This window comes from Muntiacus reevesi, chromosome 9, assembly GCF_963930625.1.
Source record: "Muntiacus reevesi chromosome 9, mMunRee1.1, whole genome shotgun sequence".
NCBI classification, from domain to species: Eukaryota; Metazoa; Chordata; class Mammalia; order Artiodactyla; family Cervidae; genus Muntiacus; species Muntiacus reevesi.
Window position 1 is genome coordinate 13,364,189 of NC_089257.1, and position 21,319 is coordinate 13,385,507.

The following is a 21,319-nucleotide window of genomic DNA, read 5'->3' on the forward strand; positions in this document are numbered from 1 at the left end:
GGAAGCTTGGTGCACTGCAGTCCATGGGTCCACAAAGAGTTGGATATGACTAAATATCAAGAACAGGAATTTAAAATGAATCAAGAAATTATTATGAGTTTCACTGATTTTTAGCTTTATATATAGTTAACTTTTAAACTTTTTATATAGAATTTTAACTATTATATAGTTACCCTGAAAATTAATCAATTCATGTATTTATCTTTTTTACTTTCTTTCAGAGACAGGATACTTTTTATTTAGATTTGTGTCATTTAATTGGAACATTTTTATGTATACAATTTTACATATTTAATTCTATGTAATTTGCTTTCTTTACCATATTTAAGTTGCATTATTCACAAAATGTTTAACTTCATGCTTTAACTTTATAAGAAATATTTAAATCAAAAAAGATATTAATAAATAGTATAAAGAAAAACCAAATAAATTGGGATGCAATGTCAAATAAATTTCCTATTTTTATCTCAATATTTTCTGGTCCTCATGCTCAGAATTTAGCCCTAAATTTGTTTCTTAATTGATGGCTTAATTGGCAGCTCAGTCAGTAAAGAACCTGCCTGCAATGTAGGATACCTGGTTTCAATCCCTGATTCAAGAAGATCTCCTGGAGAAGGAAATGGCAACCCACTCCAGTATTCTTGCTTGGGAAATCACGTGGACAGAGAAACCTGGGGGTTATAGTTCATGGGGATGCACAGAGTCAGATAAGACTCTGCTTAGCAACTAAACCACTACCACCAACAATCTTTGAAACACAATATATTATCCAAATGTATATTTGCTTCTTTCTATATATATAACACTTGCTTTTGGTATCTGACATATGAAAAATATTTCTATTATCAATCCATAATATCTCTTAAGTATTCTTAAGCTACACAATACTCTATAAATTTATACTAAAACTGACATGTCCATTCCTATTCATTTGGTTCCTAAACTTCTCTATGAAAAATAATTTTCCAATAAATATGCTTTTGAGTTGTGCAATTATGAGTTCCTAGGCTTAGAATTTTTGATATGATATCTGAATCAGTGTTCAAGTAGTATATTCATTTAAAATGTTGATACTGATAGTTATTGCTAAACTACCATTCTTGAGGTCCGTGTAACAGCTATAGTCCTGTCCACAGTCTGTGAATTTCTTTGACCACATTGTCAATGACCAATCCCTGAAAGGTATTTATGACATCTGGTTAATGTTATTTTTATATTTTAACCACCACCCTTCTCATGTAATTGAATTTGGGCATCTTTCCACATACTTAATTTATCTGTATTTATTTTCCTCTGGATTATATATATATAACCTATTTTTTGTTTTTATTTTTATGAGATAATGATATACTAATAATTGGTATCTTTTACATTACATATATATTTAATATTTTCTGGTTATATGCTTTTAACATTTTATCATATGTAGAATGATTTTTCCTTGTAATTTATTTTATGCTTTATATTCAATTTTTAGAAATTTTTGTATCTTCTTTAGGAAGAATTTTCCCAGTTCACTTGTACCAAATGTCCTTCAATTCATTTTTAGGATATAATTTTTAAAGCATTGTGATATCTTGTTTATTATATTAAAACTCCTGATTCATCTTGAATTAACTTTGCTATAGGAATTAAATAGTGATGAAGTCTTAATTGTTTCTCTAAATTTTAGAATTTTTAGAAAAATATTCACAAAATTATCTTATTGCCATTGGTTTGAAATTCTGACTATGACTGTTATATCCTGAAGTCCAAATTTGGAACCAATTTGAGACTATTGTTTTTCACTAGTCTCTTTCTTTATGTGTAGGTTGACACATAACTGCTATGATATATAACATATTTCAATATGTGCAGAGACTAACTGTCCCTTATTATCATTATCTTTCAGACGTATGCCTAGGGTGGTTTATTTATAATTCAAAAATTATTTCAACTTAAGATAATAAATTGAATATAAATAAGATCAATAATATAATTTAAAATTAAGTTAAAATAAGTTTAAAATAGTTTAGTCACAAAGCAATGTTATTATTTTTAATAAAACTCACTTTAAGAAGGTTAGATTAAGAGGTTAGTTTAAGTTAGTTTATATATTTAGAGTATAAAAAGAACTGTTATCCAGGTAAGAATAGGTGTCTTCAGTTAATAAGTCCCCTATCGTAAGCTTGGGTAGAGCTTACAGTTCCTGCCTGTGTTTCTTATCCCTTGTAGATAGCTGCTGGTTTTCATCTATGACACCTAAAATGCCAGCTGACACTTGCTGTAAGAAAAAAAATCGTCTCTTTCAGGAAGTCCAGAACTCAGCTCTTTCTTGAGTATCTCTTGCTGCTGAGATATCCCTGCCCACAGCGGTTGCCAGAGCTCTGTGTGGCCATCTGCAGAACCCTGACCTGTGAAACTATCGTGAGTGACAGGGATGCGGTTTCTTTCGAGCATCACAGGCTGGAGGGTTTGTCCTTGCAACACTGAATTCTCTTCACAGCGTGACTGCCTGTCTGTAACTCCAATGTCATAGACCATTCCTGTGTGCCTAACACCCTTTGTTGAAACCTGTCTGCATGGACACTCACACCACTGGACTCTGTTGCTGCCAACTGTGGATTCATTTACCAATTGAAACATTTCCTTCAGAATGGGAGAAAATGATAGCAAATGAAGCAACTGACAAAGAATTAATCTCAAAAATATACAAGCAACTCCTGCAGCTCAATTCCAGAAAAATAAATGACCCAATCAAAAAATGGACCAAAGAACTAAACAGGCATTTCTCCAAAGAAGACAAACCAATGGCTAACAAACACATGAAAAGATGCTCAACATCTTCTTCATCAGAGAAATGCAAACCAAAACCACAGTGAGGTACCATCTCACGCCGGTCAGAATGGCTGCTATCAAAAAGTCTGCAAACAATAAATGCTGGAGAGGGTGAGGAGAAAAGGGAACCCTCTTACACTGTTGGTGGGAATGCAAACTAGTACAGCCACTATGGAGAACAGTGTGGAGATTCCTTAAAAACTGGAAATAGAAATGCCATATGACCCAGCAATCACACTGCTGGGCATACACACTGAGGAAACCAGAATTGAAAGAGACAGGTGCACCCAGTTCATCGCAGCACTGTTTACAATAGCCAGGAATTGGAACCAACCTAGATGTCCATAGGCGGACGAATGGATAAGAAATCTGTGGTACATATACACAATGGAATATTACTCAACCATTAAAAAGAATGCATTTGAATCAGTTCTAATGAGGTGGATGAAACTGGAGTCTATTATTTAGAGCGAAGTAAGTCATAAAGAAAAACAACAATACAGTTAGCACATATATATGGAATTTAGAAAGATGGCAATGATGACCCTATATGTGAGACAGCAAAAGAGACACAGCTGTAAGGAACAGACTGTTGGACTCTGTGGGAGAAGGTGAGGGTGGGATGATCTGAGAGAATAGCACTGAAACATGTATATTATCATATGTGAAATAGATCGCTAGTCCAGGCTCGATGCATGAGACAGGGTGCTCAGGGCTGGTGCACTGGGATGACCCTGAGGGACTGGATGGGGAGGGAGGTGGGAGGGGGAACACATGTACACCCAAGGCTGATTCATGTGAATGTATGGCACAAACCACCACAATATTGTAAAGTAATTAGCCTCCAACTAAATAAATGTAAAAAAATTAAAATGAGAACAGATTATAGAATGTGTCAAGCTACAGAATTGCAGTGTGTACGACAAGAGCTATGATTAATAACTACAATATCTTTCTTTAGTTCAAAGTGAGATCACTTTCAACTTTTATAAAGAAATACAGTTTCTGAATTTACAGTTTAAAGAACACCCTAATGAGGATCAGAAATTGTCAAAGACTTTCTCACATATTTGTTAAACAAAAACTAAAAATAAAAAATGATGCTTTAAATGCAAAAAAAAAAAAACAAAAAAAACAAAAAACCCAACAGCAACCCAAAACATTTTCCCTTGACGGTGTCCTATGTGGACATCTTGTGCTCCCTAAAGACATGATTTGGAGCGGAGGTGCCTTGTCCTCTCCACCTGTGTCCACATCACGTTTGTCATCTTAGTTGCGTCCTACTCATTTGTTTTTGCGCCCTTATATTTGCAGCCAACCCAAGGCTACATTTTACATCATCATAACTCCTGGCTGAACTCCTTAAACATGCTTTCTGTGCGTGCTAAGTTGCCTCGGTCTGTCTCATTCTTTGGGACCCTGTGGGCTGTAGCCTGCCAGGCTCCTCTGTCCATGGAACTTTCCAGGCAGGAATCCTGGAGTTGGCTGCCATTCCCTCCTCCAGGGGATCTTCCCAACCCAGGGATCGAACTCCCATGTCTCATGTCTCCTGGACTGCCAAGAGGGTCTTTAGCACAAGCACCACCTGGGAACACAGCCGCAAATTTAGAGGCGAAAATGCTATGACGACGTTGTGGGATGAAATATTGACTTTGGGAAATAATCATAGCAATGAGTTTGTCTCCTAAGTGGAGAAGAGAAAATACAATTTCATGGTTCAGGGTCCACTGAACACTACTTATCAAAAGTATGTTGAGTTTTACCTATAGGTACTCAGAGGAACGGCCCGAGTAGGGAATGTTTACCATTATAAAAACTGCATTTAGATTTATGTATTGCCCAGTTGGTAGCTAAACTTTATTTACTTATATCGCAAGTCATGGCTACTTTATTGTTTCCTTTATTTAATAACTACTTTAATATTAAAAGACATTTAATAGCTACTTTATTAGATGTCTCTTTTATTGTTTGACTGTATTAGAAGAAAATAAGATCCAGGCATGAGAAAAACTTTTATGTGATTTTCCCCCTGGTTTTATTAATCTGTGTCCTTACTCATAGCACAGTTGCTGGCATAACAGAAGTTACCTAACTTAAAATATATATATATAATTGGACAATTCCTTAGTTATAATATCCAAAGTTTTGATACATTTAATTATATTTTTGATGTAAATTTTATTTATTAACCAAAATATAATGTGATTAAATTGAATATTAAATAAAAGAAAAGAAACTCTTCCCATGACGGGTGGGGAAATGCATAACAAGTTCTCTGAAACAACACAACTGGGTCAATATTTTATATTTGATGGACAAGCATATGATTCTAAAGCTACTTTCTTCGTATGTTGCACCTTTCTGACATTAATTATGTGATTTGCTATAATAATATCTTTACATATAGGTGTTCTTTAAAAACTTTGTGGAAAATGTCAGTGAATTAATTAAGCAAGAATCAGTCTTGGACACATTCCAATTCCAAGACTCAATGATAAATGCAGCTAGAAGTAATGAAATATCCCCTGATCTTCACCACTAACAGTGAAAAGATGCTATACACTTAGTGAGTGATGTAAATTTTTCAGGAGGTCCTTTCTTAGACTTAATGCATGGCTTAAAAAATTAGGGGGTTGTCTTTCAAAACTGCAAGTCAACTAGTCTGGCTGTGTTGACATGACAGAGTGAGAAGAGCTAAATCATCAAATGGGACTTTTCTGTTTGATGTTAGTAAGAATTCGAGCCAGCTTCCCTGGTGGCTCAGACGGTAAAGCATCTGCCTGCAACGCAGGAGACCGGGGTTCCATCCCTGGGTCGGGAAGATCCTCCGGAGAAGGAAATGGCAACCCACTCCAGTATTCTTGCCTGGGAAACCCCATGGACTGAGGAGCCTGGTGGGCTACAGTCCATGGGGTCGCAAAAGAGTCAGACACGACTTAGCGACTAAACAGCAACAAGCAAGAAAGCAGTTACTCGGAAAACTCCCCTGGCGAATGGCTAGTTGCTATCTTCTCTGTACTTATAAGATGTGCTGATCATTTTGATACATTTCCTAAAGCGATAAGCTTTTGTTTTCCTGTGTGAACCCTGGAATTCCTTTCAAATAACCAACAGTGCATATAAAAATGACCTGAGTAATCAGAAGACTTCATGGAAAAAATGGACAGATAGCCAAATTACATGAATATCCTCAGGTAATAAGGCAGCTTTCTACCCTCAGTTGTCAAACTGGATGAAAAATGATTCCAAGTATTTACGAGTAACTTAAAGTCATCCTTCAGATTCTGAACAAGATTCCACAAGGTAAGACTAACTGTAAGTAGTGGGAACCAGACTTACAGTCGTGGGACTGTGTTTATTAGGTAAGACATTTAATTACTTGAAATCAATCAAACTTAGATTCAATTATAGGTATAGCACTTAAAAACGTGTGACTGAAACAGTAAGTTAGATGTTCTGAACTTCAGTTTCTTCAATATGAAATGAGGATTACAGTTCTTGTTACTGTAAATATTGACTGTGTTACATTAAACTATGAGTTCGTGATTGGAATAAACAGTAGGAGTTTTGAGCACTGGAATGATGTCATCAGAATAAGATTAAAAAGGACAATTTGGGCAGCTTCAGGAGAACCAATTTTTGAAGACCAGGATAAACATGGAGAGAATTGGTGGAAGGCTGTTGCAGTGGACCAGTAAGAAATTAAAAAGTATTGAATGATCATATTAGTGATATATTTTGAAAGTAGTGCCAATAGGCTTTATCAAAGTTTTATGAGAATAACTAATAGTGAAGAGCATTGAAATTTTTTGTCCTAACACAAACATGGAAAATGATAGCACTTAATGAGATAAATAGGGAATATCTCTTTCAATTTGGTTTAGAAAATGCCTATGTCTACTATGGAAAATTTACCAGTTAGTTTTGTAAATATTAAATTGCCATTAAACTGGATGTCAAAATTATAGAAGGTGCATAATAAGTTTGCAACATAGAGGAGAGATAGGGGCTGGGGACATGAAATTAAACTGCTGCAGCATTTATTGTTTAGGAAAAGGGAAATATCCACCTAAAAATCTAAGAAAGTATCAGTGAAGTCTGAAACAATTCAGACAGGTATCTATTTACAGTTTGATCTGCCCACATTGATTGTGTAAATTGCCTTAAGTGAATCTCAAGTATTACACTTTTGTGAGTAATACTCAAGTATTGTTCTTTATAAATGGTGCACCTTTTCATGGAACTCTCTTCCCATCATTTGTATTCTTTGATTTAAAAAAAAATTTTAGCTGAAATATTGTTTCCTTTGGGAAACCTTCTCTAATTTTAGTTGATATACTTCTTTACTGTGACTCTTAGCACTGTGTCAATAATCATTTAATGCACTTATTACATGGGTCTGGAATTACCTGATCCCTCATTTTGAGTCCTATCACTGAGGGTGGGGTTTTATGACTTATTCTAGTAAGTAAGTGTTAGTCGCTCAGTCGTGCCCGACTCTTTGCAACCCCATGGACTGCAGCTCACCAGGCTCCTCTGTCCATGAGATTTTCCAGGCAAGGATACTGGAGTGAGTTGCCATTTCCTTCTCCAGGGGATCTCCCCAACCCAGGAATTGAACCCGGGTCTCCTGCATTGCAGGCAGATTCTTTACTGACTGAGCTACAAGGGAAGCCCTGGCTTATTCAAGTTGGTAATTAAAATGTCCATGGCACATTGGAGCCAGAAGATACTCCATTCATATTCTTCTAACGAATGGATAAATAAACTATACTTATAATGCATTTATATGTTTCCCCCCTTGTATCATAGGTAAATTGCCTCTACTACCTGAACTCAGCCTCTGTACAGACTAAATGGAAGCAAGGAACAATGTAGTTTACTTTGTCCTCCTGGGGCTCACACAGAATCCAAAGGAGCAGAAAGTCCTTTTTGTTCTGTTCTTGCTCTGCTATATTTTGACTGTAGTGGGCAACCTCCTTGTTGTTGTGACTATAACTGTCAGTAAGACCCTGAACTCACCAATGTACTTTTTTCTTGCTAGTTTATCACTTATGGTTGTAACTTATTCCTCTTCTATTACACCCAGATTGATTTCAGACTTGTTCTTTGAAAAAAAAAAAAAAAAAAAACACCTTTGAATTTTGCATGACTCAGCTGTTTGCAGAGCACCTTTTTGCTGGATCCGGGGTCTTCCTTCTGCTGGTGATGGCCTGTGACCACTATGTGACCATCTGTAAGCCCTTGCATTATTTAGTGATCATGAGGCAGAGGACAGGCATTGTGCCATTGGCGGTGTCCTGGGTTGGAGGTTTTCTGCACTCAGTAATTAAACTTAGCACTGTTTATGGGCTCCCATTCTGTGGCCCCAATGTCATTGATCACTATATGCATGACATGTACCCCTTATTAAAACTTGTCTCTACTGACACCTATGTGAGTGACATTTTAGTTTCATTCAATGGAGGACTGATCTGCACTCTTGGGTTTCTGCTCTTACTATGGAGTCATCCTGCACTCTCTGAAGAACCTGAGTCAGGAGTGGAGGCGGAAAGTCCTCCAGACCTGTGGTTCCCACATCACTGTGGTTGTCTGCTTCTTTGTTCCCTGCATTTTCATGTATGTGAGACCATGGATGTGAGAGTTGGTCTATAAAGAAAGCTGAGCGCTGAAGAATTGATGCATTTGAACTGTGGTGTTGGAGAAGACTCTTGAGAGTCCCTTGGACTGCAAGGAGACCCAACCACTCCATCCTAAAGGAGATCAGTCCTGGGTGTTCATTGGAAGATGCTGAAGCTGAAACTCCAATACTTTGGCCATCTGATGCAAAGAGCTGACTCATTTGAAAAGACCCTGATGGTGGGAAAGATTGAGGGCAGGAGGAGAAGGAGACGACAGAGGATGAGATGGTTGGATGGCATCACTGACTCGATGGACATGGGTTTGACTGCACTTCAGGAGTTGGTGATGGACAGGGAGGCCTGGCGTGCTGAGGTTCATGGGATCGCAAAGAGTGGGACACGACTGAGCAACTGAACTGAACTGAACTGAACTGAACTGCTAAAACATTCCCCATTGATAAATTATTGAGTGTGTTTTATACAGTCATAATTCCCATGCTAAATCCATTACTCTACAGAAGTTCTGAGTTGACTAACGCTATGAAGATGCTCTGGAGAAGAAGCATTGTATCTCATATTAACTAGGAGCTTCATCAACCATGGAGGGAGTCATTTGACATCAGGTTCCATTTCCTTTGAAGGAAGAACCTATTTTAAATTTGAATCTGATTTCTCTTTCTTCTAGAAAATTATGATAATTATAATTAAATAATATAATCATACAACTGTGCATTCATTATGGTTTTCTCCATGCTACAATGTAAGGTCCAAAATTCTTGTTTATCAATGCACCTAGGTAACTGAAAGGCCTATACAGCAAGGCATTGATAGTAAATAAGTGATTTAGTGAGGAAATATACTGATTTTTAATCAGTTTGTGTATCTTTATCTTTTATCCTTTTTCAGACAGAGTGCAGATTTTATTTAGATTCTTTTCATTTAAGTGAACATTTTATTTACATTATTTAAAATATTTAATTCTATATAGGTTTCCTTCTTTACTATATTTCAGTTGAATTATACATAACAATTTTTACTTTAGTACTTTTGCTGTTTATAAGAAAAATGAAATAAAATAGATAATAATAAAAGCATAGGTAAAACCAAATTATATGGGATGCAGTGTTGAATAAATTTCCTATTTTCCTTCAGCATTTTCTAGTCCTCATACTCAGAAACTGGCCAAAATTTGTTTCTTCATTTTCACCTGGGAATAATTTTTGTCAATGCAAATGTATGTGCCATATGTATATTTGTTCTTTTTTATTTATGTAGCACTTACTTTTAGTATGCAACATCTTAAAAATATCTCCATATCAACCCATATATATCTCTTAATTTTCCTTATCCTGCACAATGCTACTTATAAATTTAAAGTTAGTATGTTGATTTCTCTTCATGTAGTTCATAAACTTTTTTATGGTAAATACTTTCCCAACAAATACATGTTTTTGAATTGTGCAAATGTTATTGAGGGCCTGGGCTAAGTCTCTTTTCAGGGAATTAGGATTATACAAGCCACAGGCAGGGCAAACCCTCCCTCTGCTAAACTAAAAACAAACAAAAAATAGCAAACGAAAAACAAACTCATTAACAAAGCTCAAAAAACTTGTTAGATGAAGTTCTAGATATTTTGTGGGGGGCAGGGGAAGGTGGGGTGGAAGTACAAACATATGTATTAGTTGACGCAAGAGTAGTTGCAGTATTTGCCTTGTTGAAATTTGCCATTTGATATTGGAGTACATTCTTAAATGTGGTTATATTATATGCATTGTTTCAATGCATGTTTTTCACTTTATTTTATTTGCTAATAACCTATTGCTTGCTCTGCATTTTAAATTTATTTTAGACTAGGGAAATGATGTTAGACAAAAAGCAAATTCAAGATATTTTCTTATTAGAGTTCAAAATGAGTGTTAAAGCAGCAGAGACAATTCACAACTCAACAATGCATCTGGCCCAGGAACTGCTAATGAACAGCTCCGGTGCAGTGGGGTGCAGTGGTGGTTCAAGGAATTTTGCAAAGGAGATGAGAGGCTTGAAGATGAGGAGCTTAGTGACTGGCCATCGGAAGTTGACAAAGATCAATTGAAAGCAATCATCGAAACTGATCCTCTTATAACTACAGTAGAAGTTGTTGAAGAACTCAAAACCAACCATTCTATTGTCATTCAGGGTTTAAAGCAAACTGGAAAGGTGGAAAACTTCAGTACTTGGGTGCCTTATCAGCTGACCAAAAAAAAAAAAAAAAAAAAAATTGTTGCTTTGAAGTGTCATCTTCTCTTACTCTGGACAACAACAATGAACCATTTCTCCATCAAATTGTGGCCTGCGAAAAAAAGTGAATTTTATATGACAACTGGCAGCAACCAGCTCAGTGGCTGGACTAAAGAGAAGCTCCAAAGCACTTCCCAAAGCCAAACTTGCACCAAATTTTTGGTCTGTTTCTGTTCTGATCCAGCACAGCTTTCTGAATCCCAGTGAAATCACTACATCTGAGAAGTATGCTCAGCAAGTCAATGAAGTGAAGTGAAATGAAATGAAATTCCTCAACTCTGTCCGACTCTTTGCAATCCCAAGGACTGTAGCCTGCCAGGCTCCCCTGTCCATGGGATTCTCTAGGCAAGAATATTGGAGTGGGTTGCTATTCCCTTCTCCAGGGGATCTTCCCAACCCAGGGATTGAACCTGGGTCTTCTGCATTGCAGGCAGATTCTTTACTGTCTGAGCCACTCGAGAAGTCCCAGCAAATCAATGGGATGCACCAAAACCTGCAATACCTGCCAGCATTGGTCAGCAGAAGGGACCAAGTTCTTCTCCAGGATAATGACTGAGTGCACCTCACACATACAATATTTCAAAAGTTGAATGAATTGGTCTAAGTTTTACCTCATCTGCCATATTCAGCCTGACCTCTTGCCAACTGACTACCACTTCTTCAAGCATATCCCTTCAACGACTTTTGCAGGGAAAACACTTCCACAACCAGTAGGAGGCAGAAAATGCTTTCCAAGAGTTTGTGAAATTCCCAAGCCTGGATTTTTACGTACAGGAATAAACAAAAGTATTTCTCATTGGCAAAAATGTGTTGATTGCAGTGGTTCCTATTTTGATTAATAAAGATGTTTGAGCCTACTTATTAATATGTTGATTTAATAGTCACAGTCTGAAACCGCAATCACGTTTGCATCCATCTGTTTTATTATGACTCATTACAATTTCTATTTAAGATATCACTGATCCATGTAGCATAAATTATTCCCTGTCACTTTGAGGGCAAACCCATCCCACTCAGAGTTTCATCAGTGACTTTGGTACCTCTGTTTGCAAGGTGGAGTTTAAGTTTAATCTGTAGTGCAAATTCTCATTGCTTTGTAGGCAAGGAAGTTTCCTATTGTAAAATCTCATCTTTCCTCTGCAAAATCAGACAATCTGAAGTAGTCCAGAGGAGCACAAAATGCTTCAAAAGTGTTTTCTACCTTGCGTCTAAAATCTGAGTTTGAAAATCCAAAATAAAGAGTTTGGGTTTTTGTTCCTTCTTTCTCCTTCTTTCTTTCTTCTTCTTCTTTTTTTGGTCTACTTTCTTTACTGATTCATCCTGAGAACTTAAACAATGCCTGGGCCACAGAAGGTACTCAATATTTGTTGAATTGATTAGATAAAACTTTGGAATTAGCATATACAGATTACTATGTTTAAAACTGATATCAACAAGGACCTACTGCATAGCATAGGAAGCTCTGCTCAACATCCTGTAGTAACCTAAGTGGGAAACGACTTTGAAAAAGGATGGATGCATGTATACGTATACCTGACTCACCTTGCTGCATACCTGAGCTAAAACATTGTTAATCAACTCTATTCCAGTACAAAATGAATATTAAAAATAGAGATTTTAATTTAGCAGTTTTGTCATTGATTGACATATTTACCTATTAGAAAGATTACCTTGGTTTATTTGAAGCCAACGATCTTTGCACATACTTTGGGCTATTGTGCTATAGTCTATGTTCACATCATACACCAGTTAATGAGGTCACCTTAGTTCTTATATTTACTTTAAAAATTGTGCTAAAATATGCATAGCAAAAGTTACAATTTGGCCATTTTAAAGTAGCGCTAAGTTAATTCACATTGTTACACAAACATTGCCACCATCCATCGCCAAAGCTTTTTCAACTTTGCAAACTGAAATCCACAGCCATTAAACAAAATTCTCCACTTTCGCTCCTGGAGCCCTGGCAGGGAAACCACCATTCTATTTTCTGCCTGTGAATTTGACTAAGTGCCTCATGTAAGTGGAATCATAACATTTTTTTTCTTGGTGATTGCCTTTTAATCACTTATTATTATTTCTTTTCCCCATAAAATGCTTGGGACCCTTGCTGAAAATTACCTAAACACATATATGAAGGTTTATTTCTAGACTATCTGTTTTACCCCATTAGTCCTTTGTCCATCTTTACTGGACGTCCACCTTTATTGGGGCTGTGACTACCACAGATTTGACAGTATATTTTATAATCAGGAGGTATGAGACTCCCAACCTTCTTCTTTTCTAGATTGATTTGACAATTTGGAGTCCTTGAGATTCCATATGAATTTTAGCATGGATTTTTCTGTTTCTGCAAAAAATGATTTTGTGGCTGTGATAGGAATTGCACTGAATCATGAGGTATTATTAAGTAATGCTCAAAATACTCGAAGCCAGGCTTTAGCGATACATGAACTGTGAACTTCCAGATGTTCAAGATGATTTTAGAAAAAGCAGAGGAACCAGAGATCAAATTGTCAACATTCACTGGATCATCGAAAAAGCAAGAGAGTTCCAGAAAACCATCTATTTCTGCTTAATTGACTATGCCAAGGCTTTTGACTGTGTGAATCACAATAAACTGTGGAAAATTCTAAAGAGATGGGAATACCAGACCACTTGATCTACCTCTTGAGAAACCTGTATGCAGGTCAGGAAGCAACAGTTAGAACCGGACATGGAACAACAGATTGGTTCCAAATAGGAAAAGCAGTACGTCAAGGCTGTATGTTGTCACCCTGCTTATTTAACTTATATGCAGAGTACATCATGAGAAATATTGGACTGGAGGAAGCACAAGCTGGAATCAAGATTGCCAGAAGAAATATCAATAACCTCAGATATGCAGATGACATCACGCTTATGGCAGAAAGTGAAGAAGAAAACTAAGATCATGGCATCGGGTCCCATCACTTCATGGCAAATAGATGGGGAAAGAGTGGAAACAGTGGCTGACTTTATTTTTGAGGGCTCCAAAATCACTGCAGATGGTGATTGCAGCCATGAAATTAAAAGACACTTACTCCTTGGAAGGAAAGTTATGACCAACCTAGACAGCACAGTAAAAAGCAGAGACATTACTTTGTCCACAAATGTCTGTCCAGTCAAAGCTATGGTTTTTCCAGTAGTCATGTATGGATGTGAACATTGGACTATAAAGAAAGCTGAGCACCGAAGAATTGATGCTTTTGAACTGTGCTGTTGGAGAAGACTCTTCAGAGTCCCTTGGACTGCAAGGAGATCCAACCAGTCCATCCTGAAGGAAACAGTTCTGGGTGTTCATTGGAAGGACTGATTTGAAGCTGAAACTCCAGTACTTTGGGCACCTGATGTGAAGAGCTGAGTCATTTGAGAAGACCCTGATGCTGGGAAAGATTGAGGGCAGGAGGAGAAGGGCTGGCAGAGGATGAGGTGGTTGGATGACATCACCAATGCAATGGACATGGTTTTGCATAGACTCCGGCAGTTGGTGATGGTAGGGTGGCCTGGCATGCTGTGGTTCATGGGGTCACAAAGAGTCAGACACGACTGAGCAACTGAACTAAACTGAACTGCTGAATAGTCCAGCTTATAAATATCTTCTCGTATATGTGTGTGTGTTCTATATATCTCTCAACAACATTTTGTAGTTTTCAGAGTGTAAGACTTTATTTTATTCTTTTTTTGATACTTTTGTAAGTGGAATTATTTTCTTAAAATCTCCTTGGGTTGTCCATGATCAGATAGAAATTCAATTTTCATTTCATCAAAATCTCTCAACAAGTTGGAAATAGTACCTTGACATAATAAAGTCCATATATGACACACCCACAGCTAATACCTTCCTCTACATGAAAGGTTGAAAGCTTTTCCATTAAAATCTGGAATAATACAAGAGGGCATATATTCTCTGGTCCTTCTTAACATAGTACTGCCATAAAACTTCCTGTGAAAATTTTAGAGTTTTCTAAGTATAACTCCTGTTTTCTCTGAAATGAGATAGTTTTATTCATTAATTTTATTTAGTTTTAGTTTCTGTAACAGTGCTTCTGATGGTAGCCACTTGCTATCCTTTCAATTTCAGCTTAAACATCACCTTTGAAGAAAGGTCATCTCTACATTTTCCACAGTAGAACTCTACCTCTTATCCTTTGTCACAGTATTCTATTTCTTATAAGCAGTGAATAAGACTGAAGCTACTTTGTTAAGTTGTCTCATTCTTTATCATCTGACTAAGAAAGAAGATCCATGCAGGAAAAAACCTGATTTTCCCCCAGGTTTCATTATCTCTGTGTCCTCACTCATAGGACAGTTGCTGATATGACAGAGGTGCCTTGACTTTTAAAAAAATGATAATAATTGGAAATAATTAGCTATTATATCTAAAATTTTAATACATTTAATTGTGCCTTTTGATATAATGTTCATATATCTAACCAAATTAAGGTGATCAAATTGAGCACTAAACAAAAGGAAAGAAAATCTTGTGATGGCAGGTGGGGAAAGAAATAACAAGTAAGTTCACTGGGACAAAATTTTTTATTATTTTTGATTGACTTTAGCCTCATAAAGATTCTAAAGCTGCCTTGTTTTGGGTATTGCACTTTTCTGATATTATTTATGTGACTTTGCCTATTAATATATTTACATATAGATTTTTATTTTTAAAACTCTGGGTGAAATCCCAGTGAATTAATTAAACAAGAGTCAATCTTGGACATATTCCAATTCTAAGGCTCAATGATAATTGTGGCTGAAAGGGGTGAAATATCCTGTGATCTTCCCCCCAACAGGAAGAAGATGTTATCCACTTAGTAACTGGAATCAATTTTTCAGGTGGTCCTTTTATAGACTTAAAGCATATATATATATATGAGAACGTCTTTCAAAATCTCAGTCAACGAGTCTGGTCATGTTAACATGATAGAATGAAAAGGGTTAAATAGTCAAATGTTATTTTTCTTGTTGAAGTTAGTAGGAAAGACGTTACTTGTGAAAAACTTCCCTGCCAAATAACTAGTTGATTTATTCTATGTATATGTAAGATTTGCTGGTCATTTTGATAAATTTTCTAATGTGTAAACTTTTGTTTTTCTAGGTGTGCACCATGGAATTCCTTTGGAAAAATCAACACAGCACATAAAAATGTTCCTCTGAATAATCAGAAGACTCTGTGGAGGAAATGGGCAGATAGTCAAATGAAATAAAATACATCCTCAAGTAGTAAGGTGGCCTTTTGTCCTCTGTTGTCAAATTGGATGAAAAATAGTTTCAAGTGTTTATGTGTAACTTAAAGTCACCCTTAGATTCTGAACAAGCCTCCACAAGGTAAGATTAGCAGTAAATAGTGGGAACCAGGCTCATAATTAGGGACTGTCTTTATTATGTAAGAAATGTAATTACTTTGAAATCAATCAAACTTAGATTCAGTTCGAGGTATGTCCCTTAGAAATGTATGATTTTGGGAAAATGGATGAGATCTTCTAGCATTAGTTTCTTCAATTATCAAGTGATGATTACAGTTCTTGTTACTGTCAATATTAAACAGTAAACTGTGAGTGTATGATTAGAATATGCTCTAGGATTTTCGAGCAGTAGAGTGATGACATTTGGGCTGCTTCAGGAGAACTGATTCTTGGAGGCTGGAATAAACATGGAGAGATGTGATAGGAGCCTATTGCAGTGGACCAGGAAGAAATTAAGAAGTAGAGAATGATCAAATTTGTGATATATTTTCATAGTAGGGTGGACAGGATTTAATAAAGTTTTATGAGAGTAACAAATGAATGAAGAGTACAGCAATTTTTTGTCCTAAAAGTAACATGGGAAAAGACAGCATTTAATGAGATAAATAGGGAACACCTCTTTAAGTTTTGTATGGAAAATGCTTATGTTTATTATGGACAATTAAAAACTTTTTAAATACTAAATTGCCATTCACTTGGATGTCAAAATTAGAGATGTTTCATATCCAAGTTTGCAAAATAAGAGGAAAGGTAGGGACCAGGGACATAAAATTACTGCTGTAGCATTTAATTGTTAGGAAAAGGGAAATATCCATCTAAAAACCTAGGAAGTGTCAGTGAGGTCTGAAACAGTTCAGGACAGGGAACTTCCATTCACAGTTTGATCTACTCACACTGATTATGTAAATTACCTCAAGTGGGCCTCAAGTATTAGACTTTTGTGGCTTTATAAATATTGGACTTTTTGGATTTCTCTTCCTTATTTTTTTTTTTTTTTTATTCTTTCAATTCTTTTTTACACTCAGCTGAAGCTTTGCTTCCTCTGGAAAGTCTTCTGTCATACTTATTTGATATACTCCTATACTATGACTCAGCACTGAATATTCATTTAATGGCACTAATAGCATGGGTCTGGAGTTGGTTGATTTCTCGTTATGTGTCATAGCACCAAGGGAAAGAAACTCTGTCTTCTTCAACTTGATAATAAAAATGTCCATGACGCATTGGACACAAATAGCTGTTCTATACTCATTCTTCCAACAAATGGAAAAAAACAATTCTCATACATTTGAGTATTTTCCCCCTTTAACTTTCCCTCCTTGTTTTGCAGGTAAGTTGGTCTACTATATGAAGTCAGCTCCTGTCCAGATTAGATGGAATCAAGAAACAATGTAACCTACTTTGTTCTTCTGGGACTCACACAGAATCCACAGGAGGGGAAAGTACTTTTGTTTATGTTCCTGTTTGTCTACATTTTGACTGTGGTGGGCAATTTTCTAATTATCGTCACTATAACTGTCAGTAAGACCCTGAACACACCAATGTACTTTTTTCTTGCTTGCTTATCATTTATGGATATTGCTTATTCCTCTTCTATCACCCCCAGATTGATCTCAGACTTGTTCTTTGGAGAAAAAACCATAACCTTTAAATCTTGTATGACTCAGTTGTTTACAGAGCACCTTTTTTCTGGATCAGGGGTCTTCCTTCTGCTGGTGATGGCCTATGACCGCTATGTGGCCATCTGTAAGCCCTTGCATTATCTGGTGATCATGAGGCAGAGGGTGTGTGTTTTACTGCTGGTGGCGTCCTGGGCTGGAGGTCTCTTGCACTCAGTGACTCAACTTAGTATTATTTATGGGCTCCCTTTCTGTGGTCCCAATGTCATTGATCACTTTATGTGTGACATGTACCCCTTGTTGAAACTCGTCTGTACTGACACCTATATCGTTGGTGTCTTAGTGTTGGCCAATGGAGGACTGATCTGCACTGCTGTGTTTCTGCTCTTACTCGTCTCCTACGGAGTCATCCTGCACTCTCTGAAGAACCTGAGTCAGGAAGGGAGGCGGAAAGCCCTCCAGACCTGTGGCTCCCACATCACTGTGGTTGTCTGCTTCTTTGTTCCCTGCATTTTCATATATGTAAGACCTGCTAAGACCTTCTACATTGATAAATCATTGAGCGTGTTCTATACAGTTATGACCCCCATGCTGAACCCACTAATCTACAGTCTGAGAAATTCTGAGTTAACTTATGCTATGAAGAAGCTCTGGAAAAGAAGCATCATATCCCATATTAAATAAATGCATCATCCATCATGAAGGGAGTCATTTGACATCAAGTTTCATTTTTTTAGAATGCAGAAGTCATTTTAAAATTTGTTTTGATTTCTCTTTCTTCAAAGAGTTTATGGTAATTATAATTAAAGATTACAATTATACAACCTGGGTATAAAAACAGTTTATCTACCTACTAGAATTAATTATCTTGTTTATCAGTGTACCTAGAATGGTGTAATGCCTATATAGTAAGAAATTAATATGCAATAAATTAGTGAGTTAATTGTTATATAGTTATACTGATTTTTCACCAACTTATGCATTTATATTTTTTATTCTTTTTCAGAGACAGTGTAATTTTTTTAGCATCTTGTCATTTAAGTTAACATTTTTACTCATACAGTTTAAAATATATAATTATATATGGCTTGCCTTTACTGTATTTCATCACATTATACAATGCTTTTACACTTATAGTGTTTACAATGAAACTGAAGTAAATTAGATAATAATAAACAGTATAAGTGAAAACTGAATGCTACGAAAGTGTAGTTGCTCAGTATAGTCTGACTGCTTGCAACCCCATGGACTCTAGTCCACCAGGCTCTTCTGTCCATTGAATTCTATAGGCAAGAATACTGGAGTGGATTACCATTCCCTTTTCCAGGGGATCTTCCCAACCCAGGGATGGGACCTGGGTCTCCCATATTGCAGGCAGTTTCTTTACCATCTGAGCCACAAGGAAATTCAAACAATATGAGGTGAAATGTAAAATGAATTTTCTATTTTTCTTTCAACTTCTTGCAGTCCTCATTCTCAGAGGTTGACCCTACATTTGTTTCTTAATTTTCATCTAGTAATAATCTTTGCAGATTCAGGTGTATTTTCTATATGTGTATGTATTTGTTTCTTTCTATATATGTATCACTTGCATTTGCTATGCAGTATCTTAAAGATATTTCCATACCAGCCCATATATATTTTGTAAATTTTCTCATTTTGCAAAACACTCTTCATAAATTTATATCAAAATTAATCTGTCTATTTCTTTCATGAGACTTCCAAACTTTTCTATGACAGTTATATTTCCAATAAGTGTATGTTTTTGAATATGTGTAAATATAAGGTCCTAGGTGTAGAATTGCTGATATTACATTTGATTCAATGGTCAAGTAGTATATGCATTTAAAATGCGGATATTGATATTTGTTGCCAAACTATCATTCTCTGTTTAAAAATTAATTTTTAATTGGAGGAAAACGCTGTTCAATGTTGTTTTGGTTTCTGCCATACGGCAGCCCAAACCAGTCATAATTATACATAGGTCACCTTGCCTCTTAGCTCAGTCAGTGAAGAATCTGCCTGCAATGCCAGAGACCCGGGTTTGATTCCTGGGTTAGGAAGATCCCCTGAGAAGGAAATGGCAACCCACTCCAGAATTCTTGCCTGGAGAGCCCCATGGACAGAGGAGCTTGCCGGCTACAGACCATGGGGCCGCAAGAGTCGGACGCTACTGAGTGCCTGAACCAGCACCGCCTCCATCCTCAGCCTCCTCTCCTCCCCGACTCCACGCCTGCAGGTCACAGACTGCCAAGCTGGGCTCCTGGGCTATATAGCAGCTTCTCAGTTACCTGTTTTACACAAGCTAGTGGGTATATGTCGATGCTACTGTCTCTGTTTTCCCCACTCTTTCCTCCCCCTCCTGCGTCCATGAGTCCCGTCTCTATTTCTGCGTCTCCAGTTCTTTCCTGCAAATAGGTTCATCAACACCATTTTACTAGATCCCATACAGACACGTTAACATACTATATTTGCTTCTCCCTTTCGGACTTACTTCACTCCAAACTGTTGCCCTTGAGGTCGTACTAACAGCTACTGTGTCTACGCTTAGCTGCTCAGCTGTGTCCTATCTTTGTGACTCCATGGGCTGTAGCCTGCCAGGCTTCTCTGTTCTTGGGATTTTTCAGGCAAGAATACCGGAATGGGTTGCCATTTCCTCCTCCAGGGGATCTTCTTGACTTAGGAATTGAACCTGCATCTCCTGTATCTCCTTTACTCACTGAGCCATCGAGAAAGCCCCACTAACAACTACTGGCCTGTCCATAGTCCATGTGAATTTTTTGACCACATTCTCAATGACCAGTACCTGATAAATACATTTATCACATCTGATTAAAGTTATTTTTTACTTTAACTGTAAACCTTTTGACATAATTGAGTTTGAGCATCTTCCTACATGTTTAATTTGATTTGTATTTATTTGTGGAGAAGGAAATGGCAACCCATTCCAGTATTCTTGGCTGGAGAATCCCACGGACAGAGGGGCCTGGTGGGCTACAGTCCACGGGGTTGCAAAGAGTCGGACACGACTGAGCAACTTCATTTTCACTTTATTTGTGGATTTTATATATATGTCTTTAATCTGATTCACTCAATTTTTGATTTTTTTGAGAGAATTTTAAGCAAAAAATAATGATCCCTTTACATTGTATATATAGTTAATGTTTTCTGGCTATATGTTTTAAACTTTTTATCCTATGTATAATTATTTTTGCATGTAAATTTTTTGTAGTTTATATTAAATTTAAAAAATTGTATCTTGCTTAGGAAGAATTCTATCATTTCATTTGTGCCAAAAGTTCTTCAATTTTTTTTGCATTTAATTTTTCAAGCATTTTTCATATCTTACATCTTTTAATATTTGATTCATCTTAAATTTATTTGGGAGTTTAAATAGGAGTTGATTTTATTTGTTCTGTAAATTTTAGAATTAAAAAAAATTCACATATTTATCTTTTTGCCATTGATTTGAAATTATGACTATTGTATTTTGAACTCCCAATGTATTTGGGTCCAATTCAAAACTTTAATCTACTGATCTCTTTTTTCATGTACACATTGGCACATAATTGCTATGTTATCTAAGATATTTTGATGTGTGATGAATCTACCAGTCCCTTATTAGTATTATTTCTCAGAATTTTGCCTAAGCCTGTATATTTCTATTTCAAAATTATTAGAGCTTAAATAATAAATTAAGTATAGATAAGATAAAACTGTTTGA

The 21,319-nt window shown here is 36.5% G+C and overlaps 1 protein-coding gene across 1 annotated transcript; it reads left to right on the top strand.

Annotated features, from left to right (window-relative positions):
- Window positions 1-17,349: 17,349 nt before the first annotated feature.
- Window positions 17,350-18,279, top strand: LOC136175686 (olfactory receptor 4A47-like). Its single transcript, XM_065945932.1, has one exon. The coding sequence runs from the start codon at window positions 17,350-17,352 to the stop codon at window positions 18,277-18,279; it is 930 nt and encodes a 309-aa protein (XP_065802004.1).
- Window positions 18,280-21,319: the final 3,040 nt, after the last annotated feature.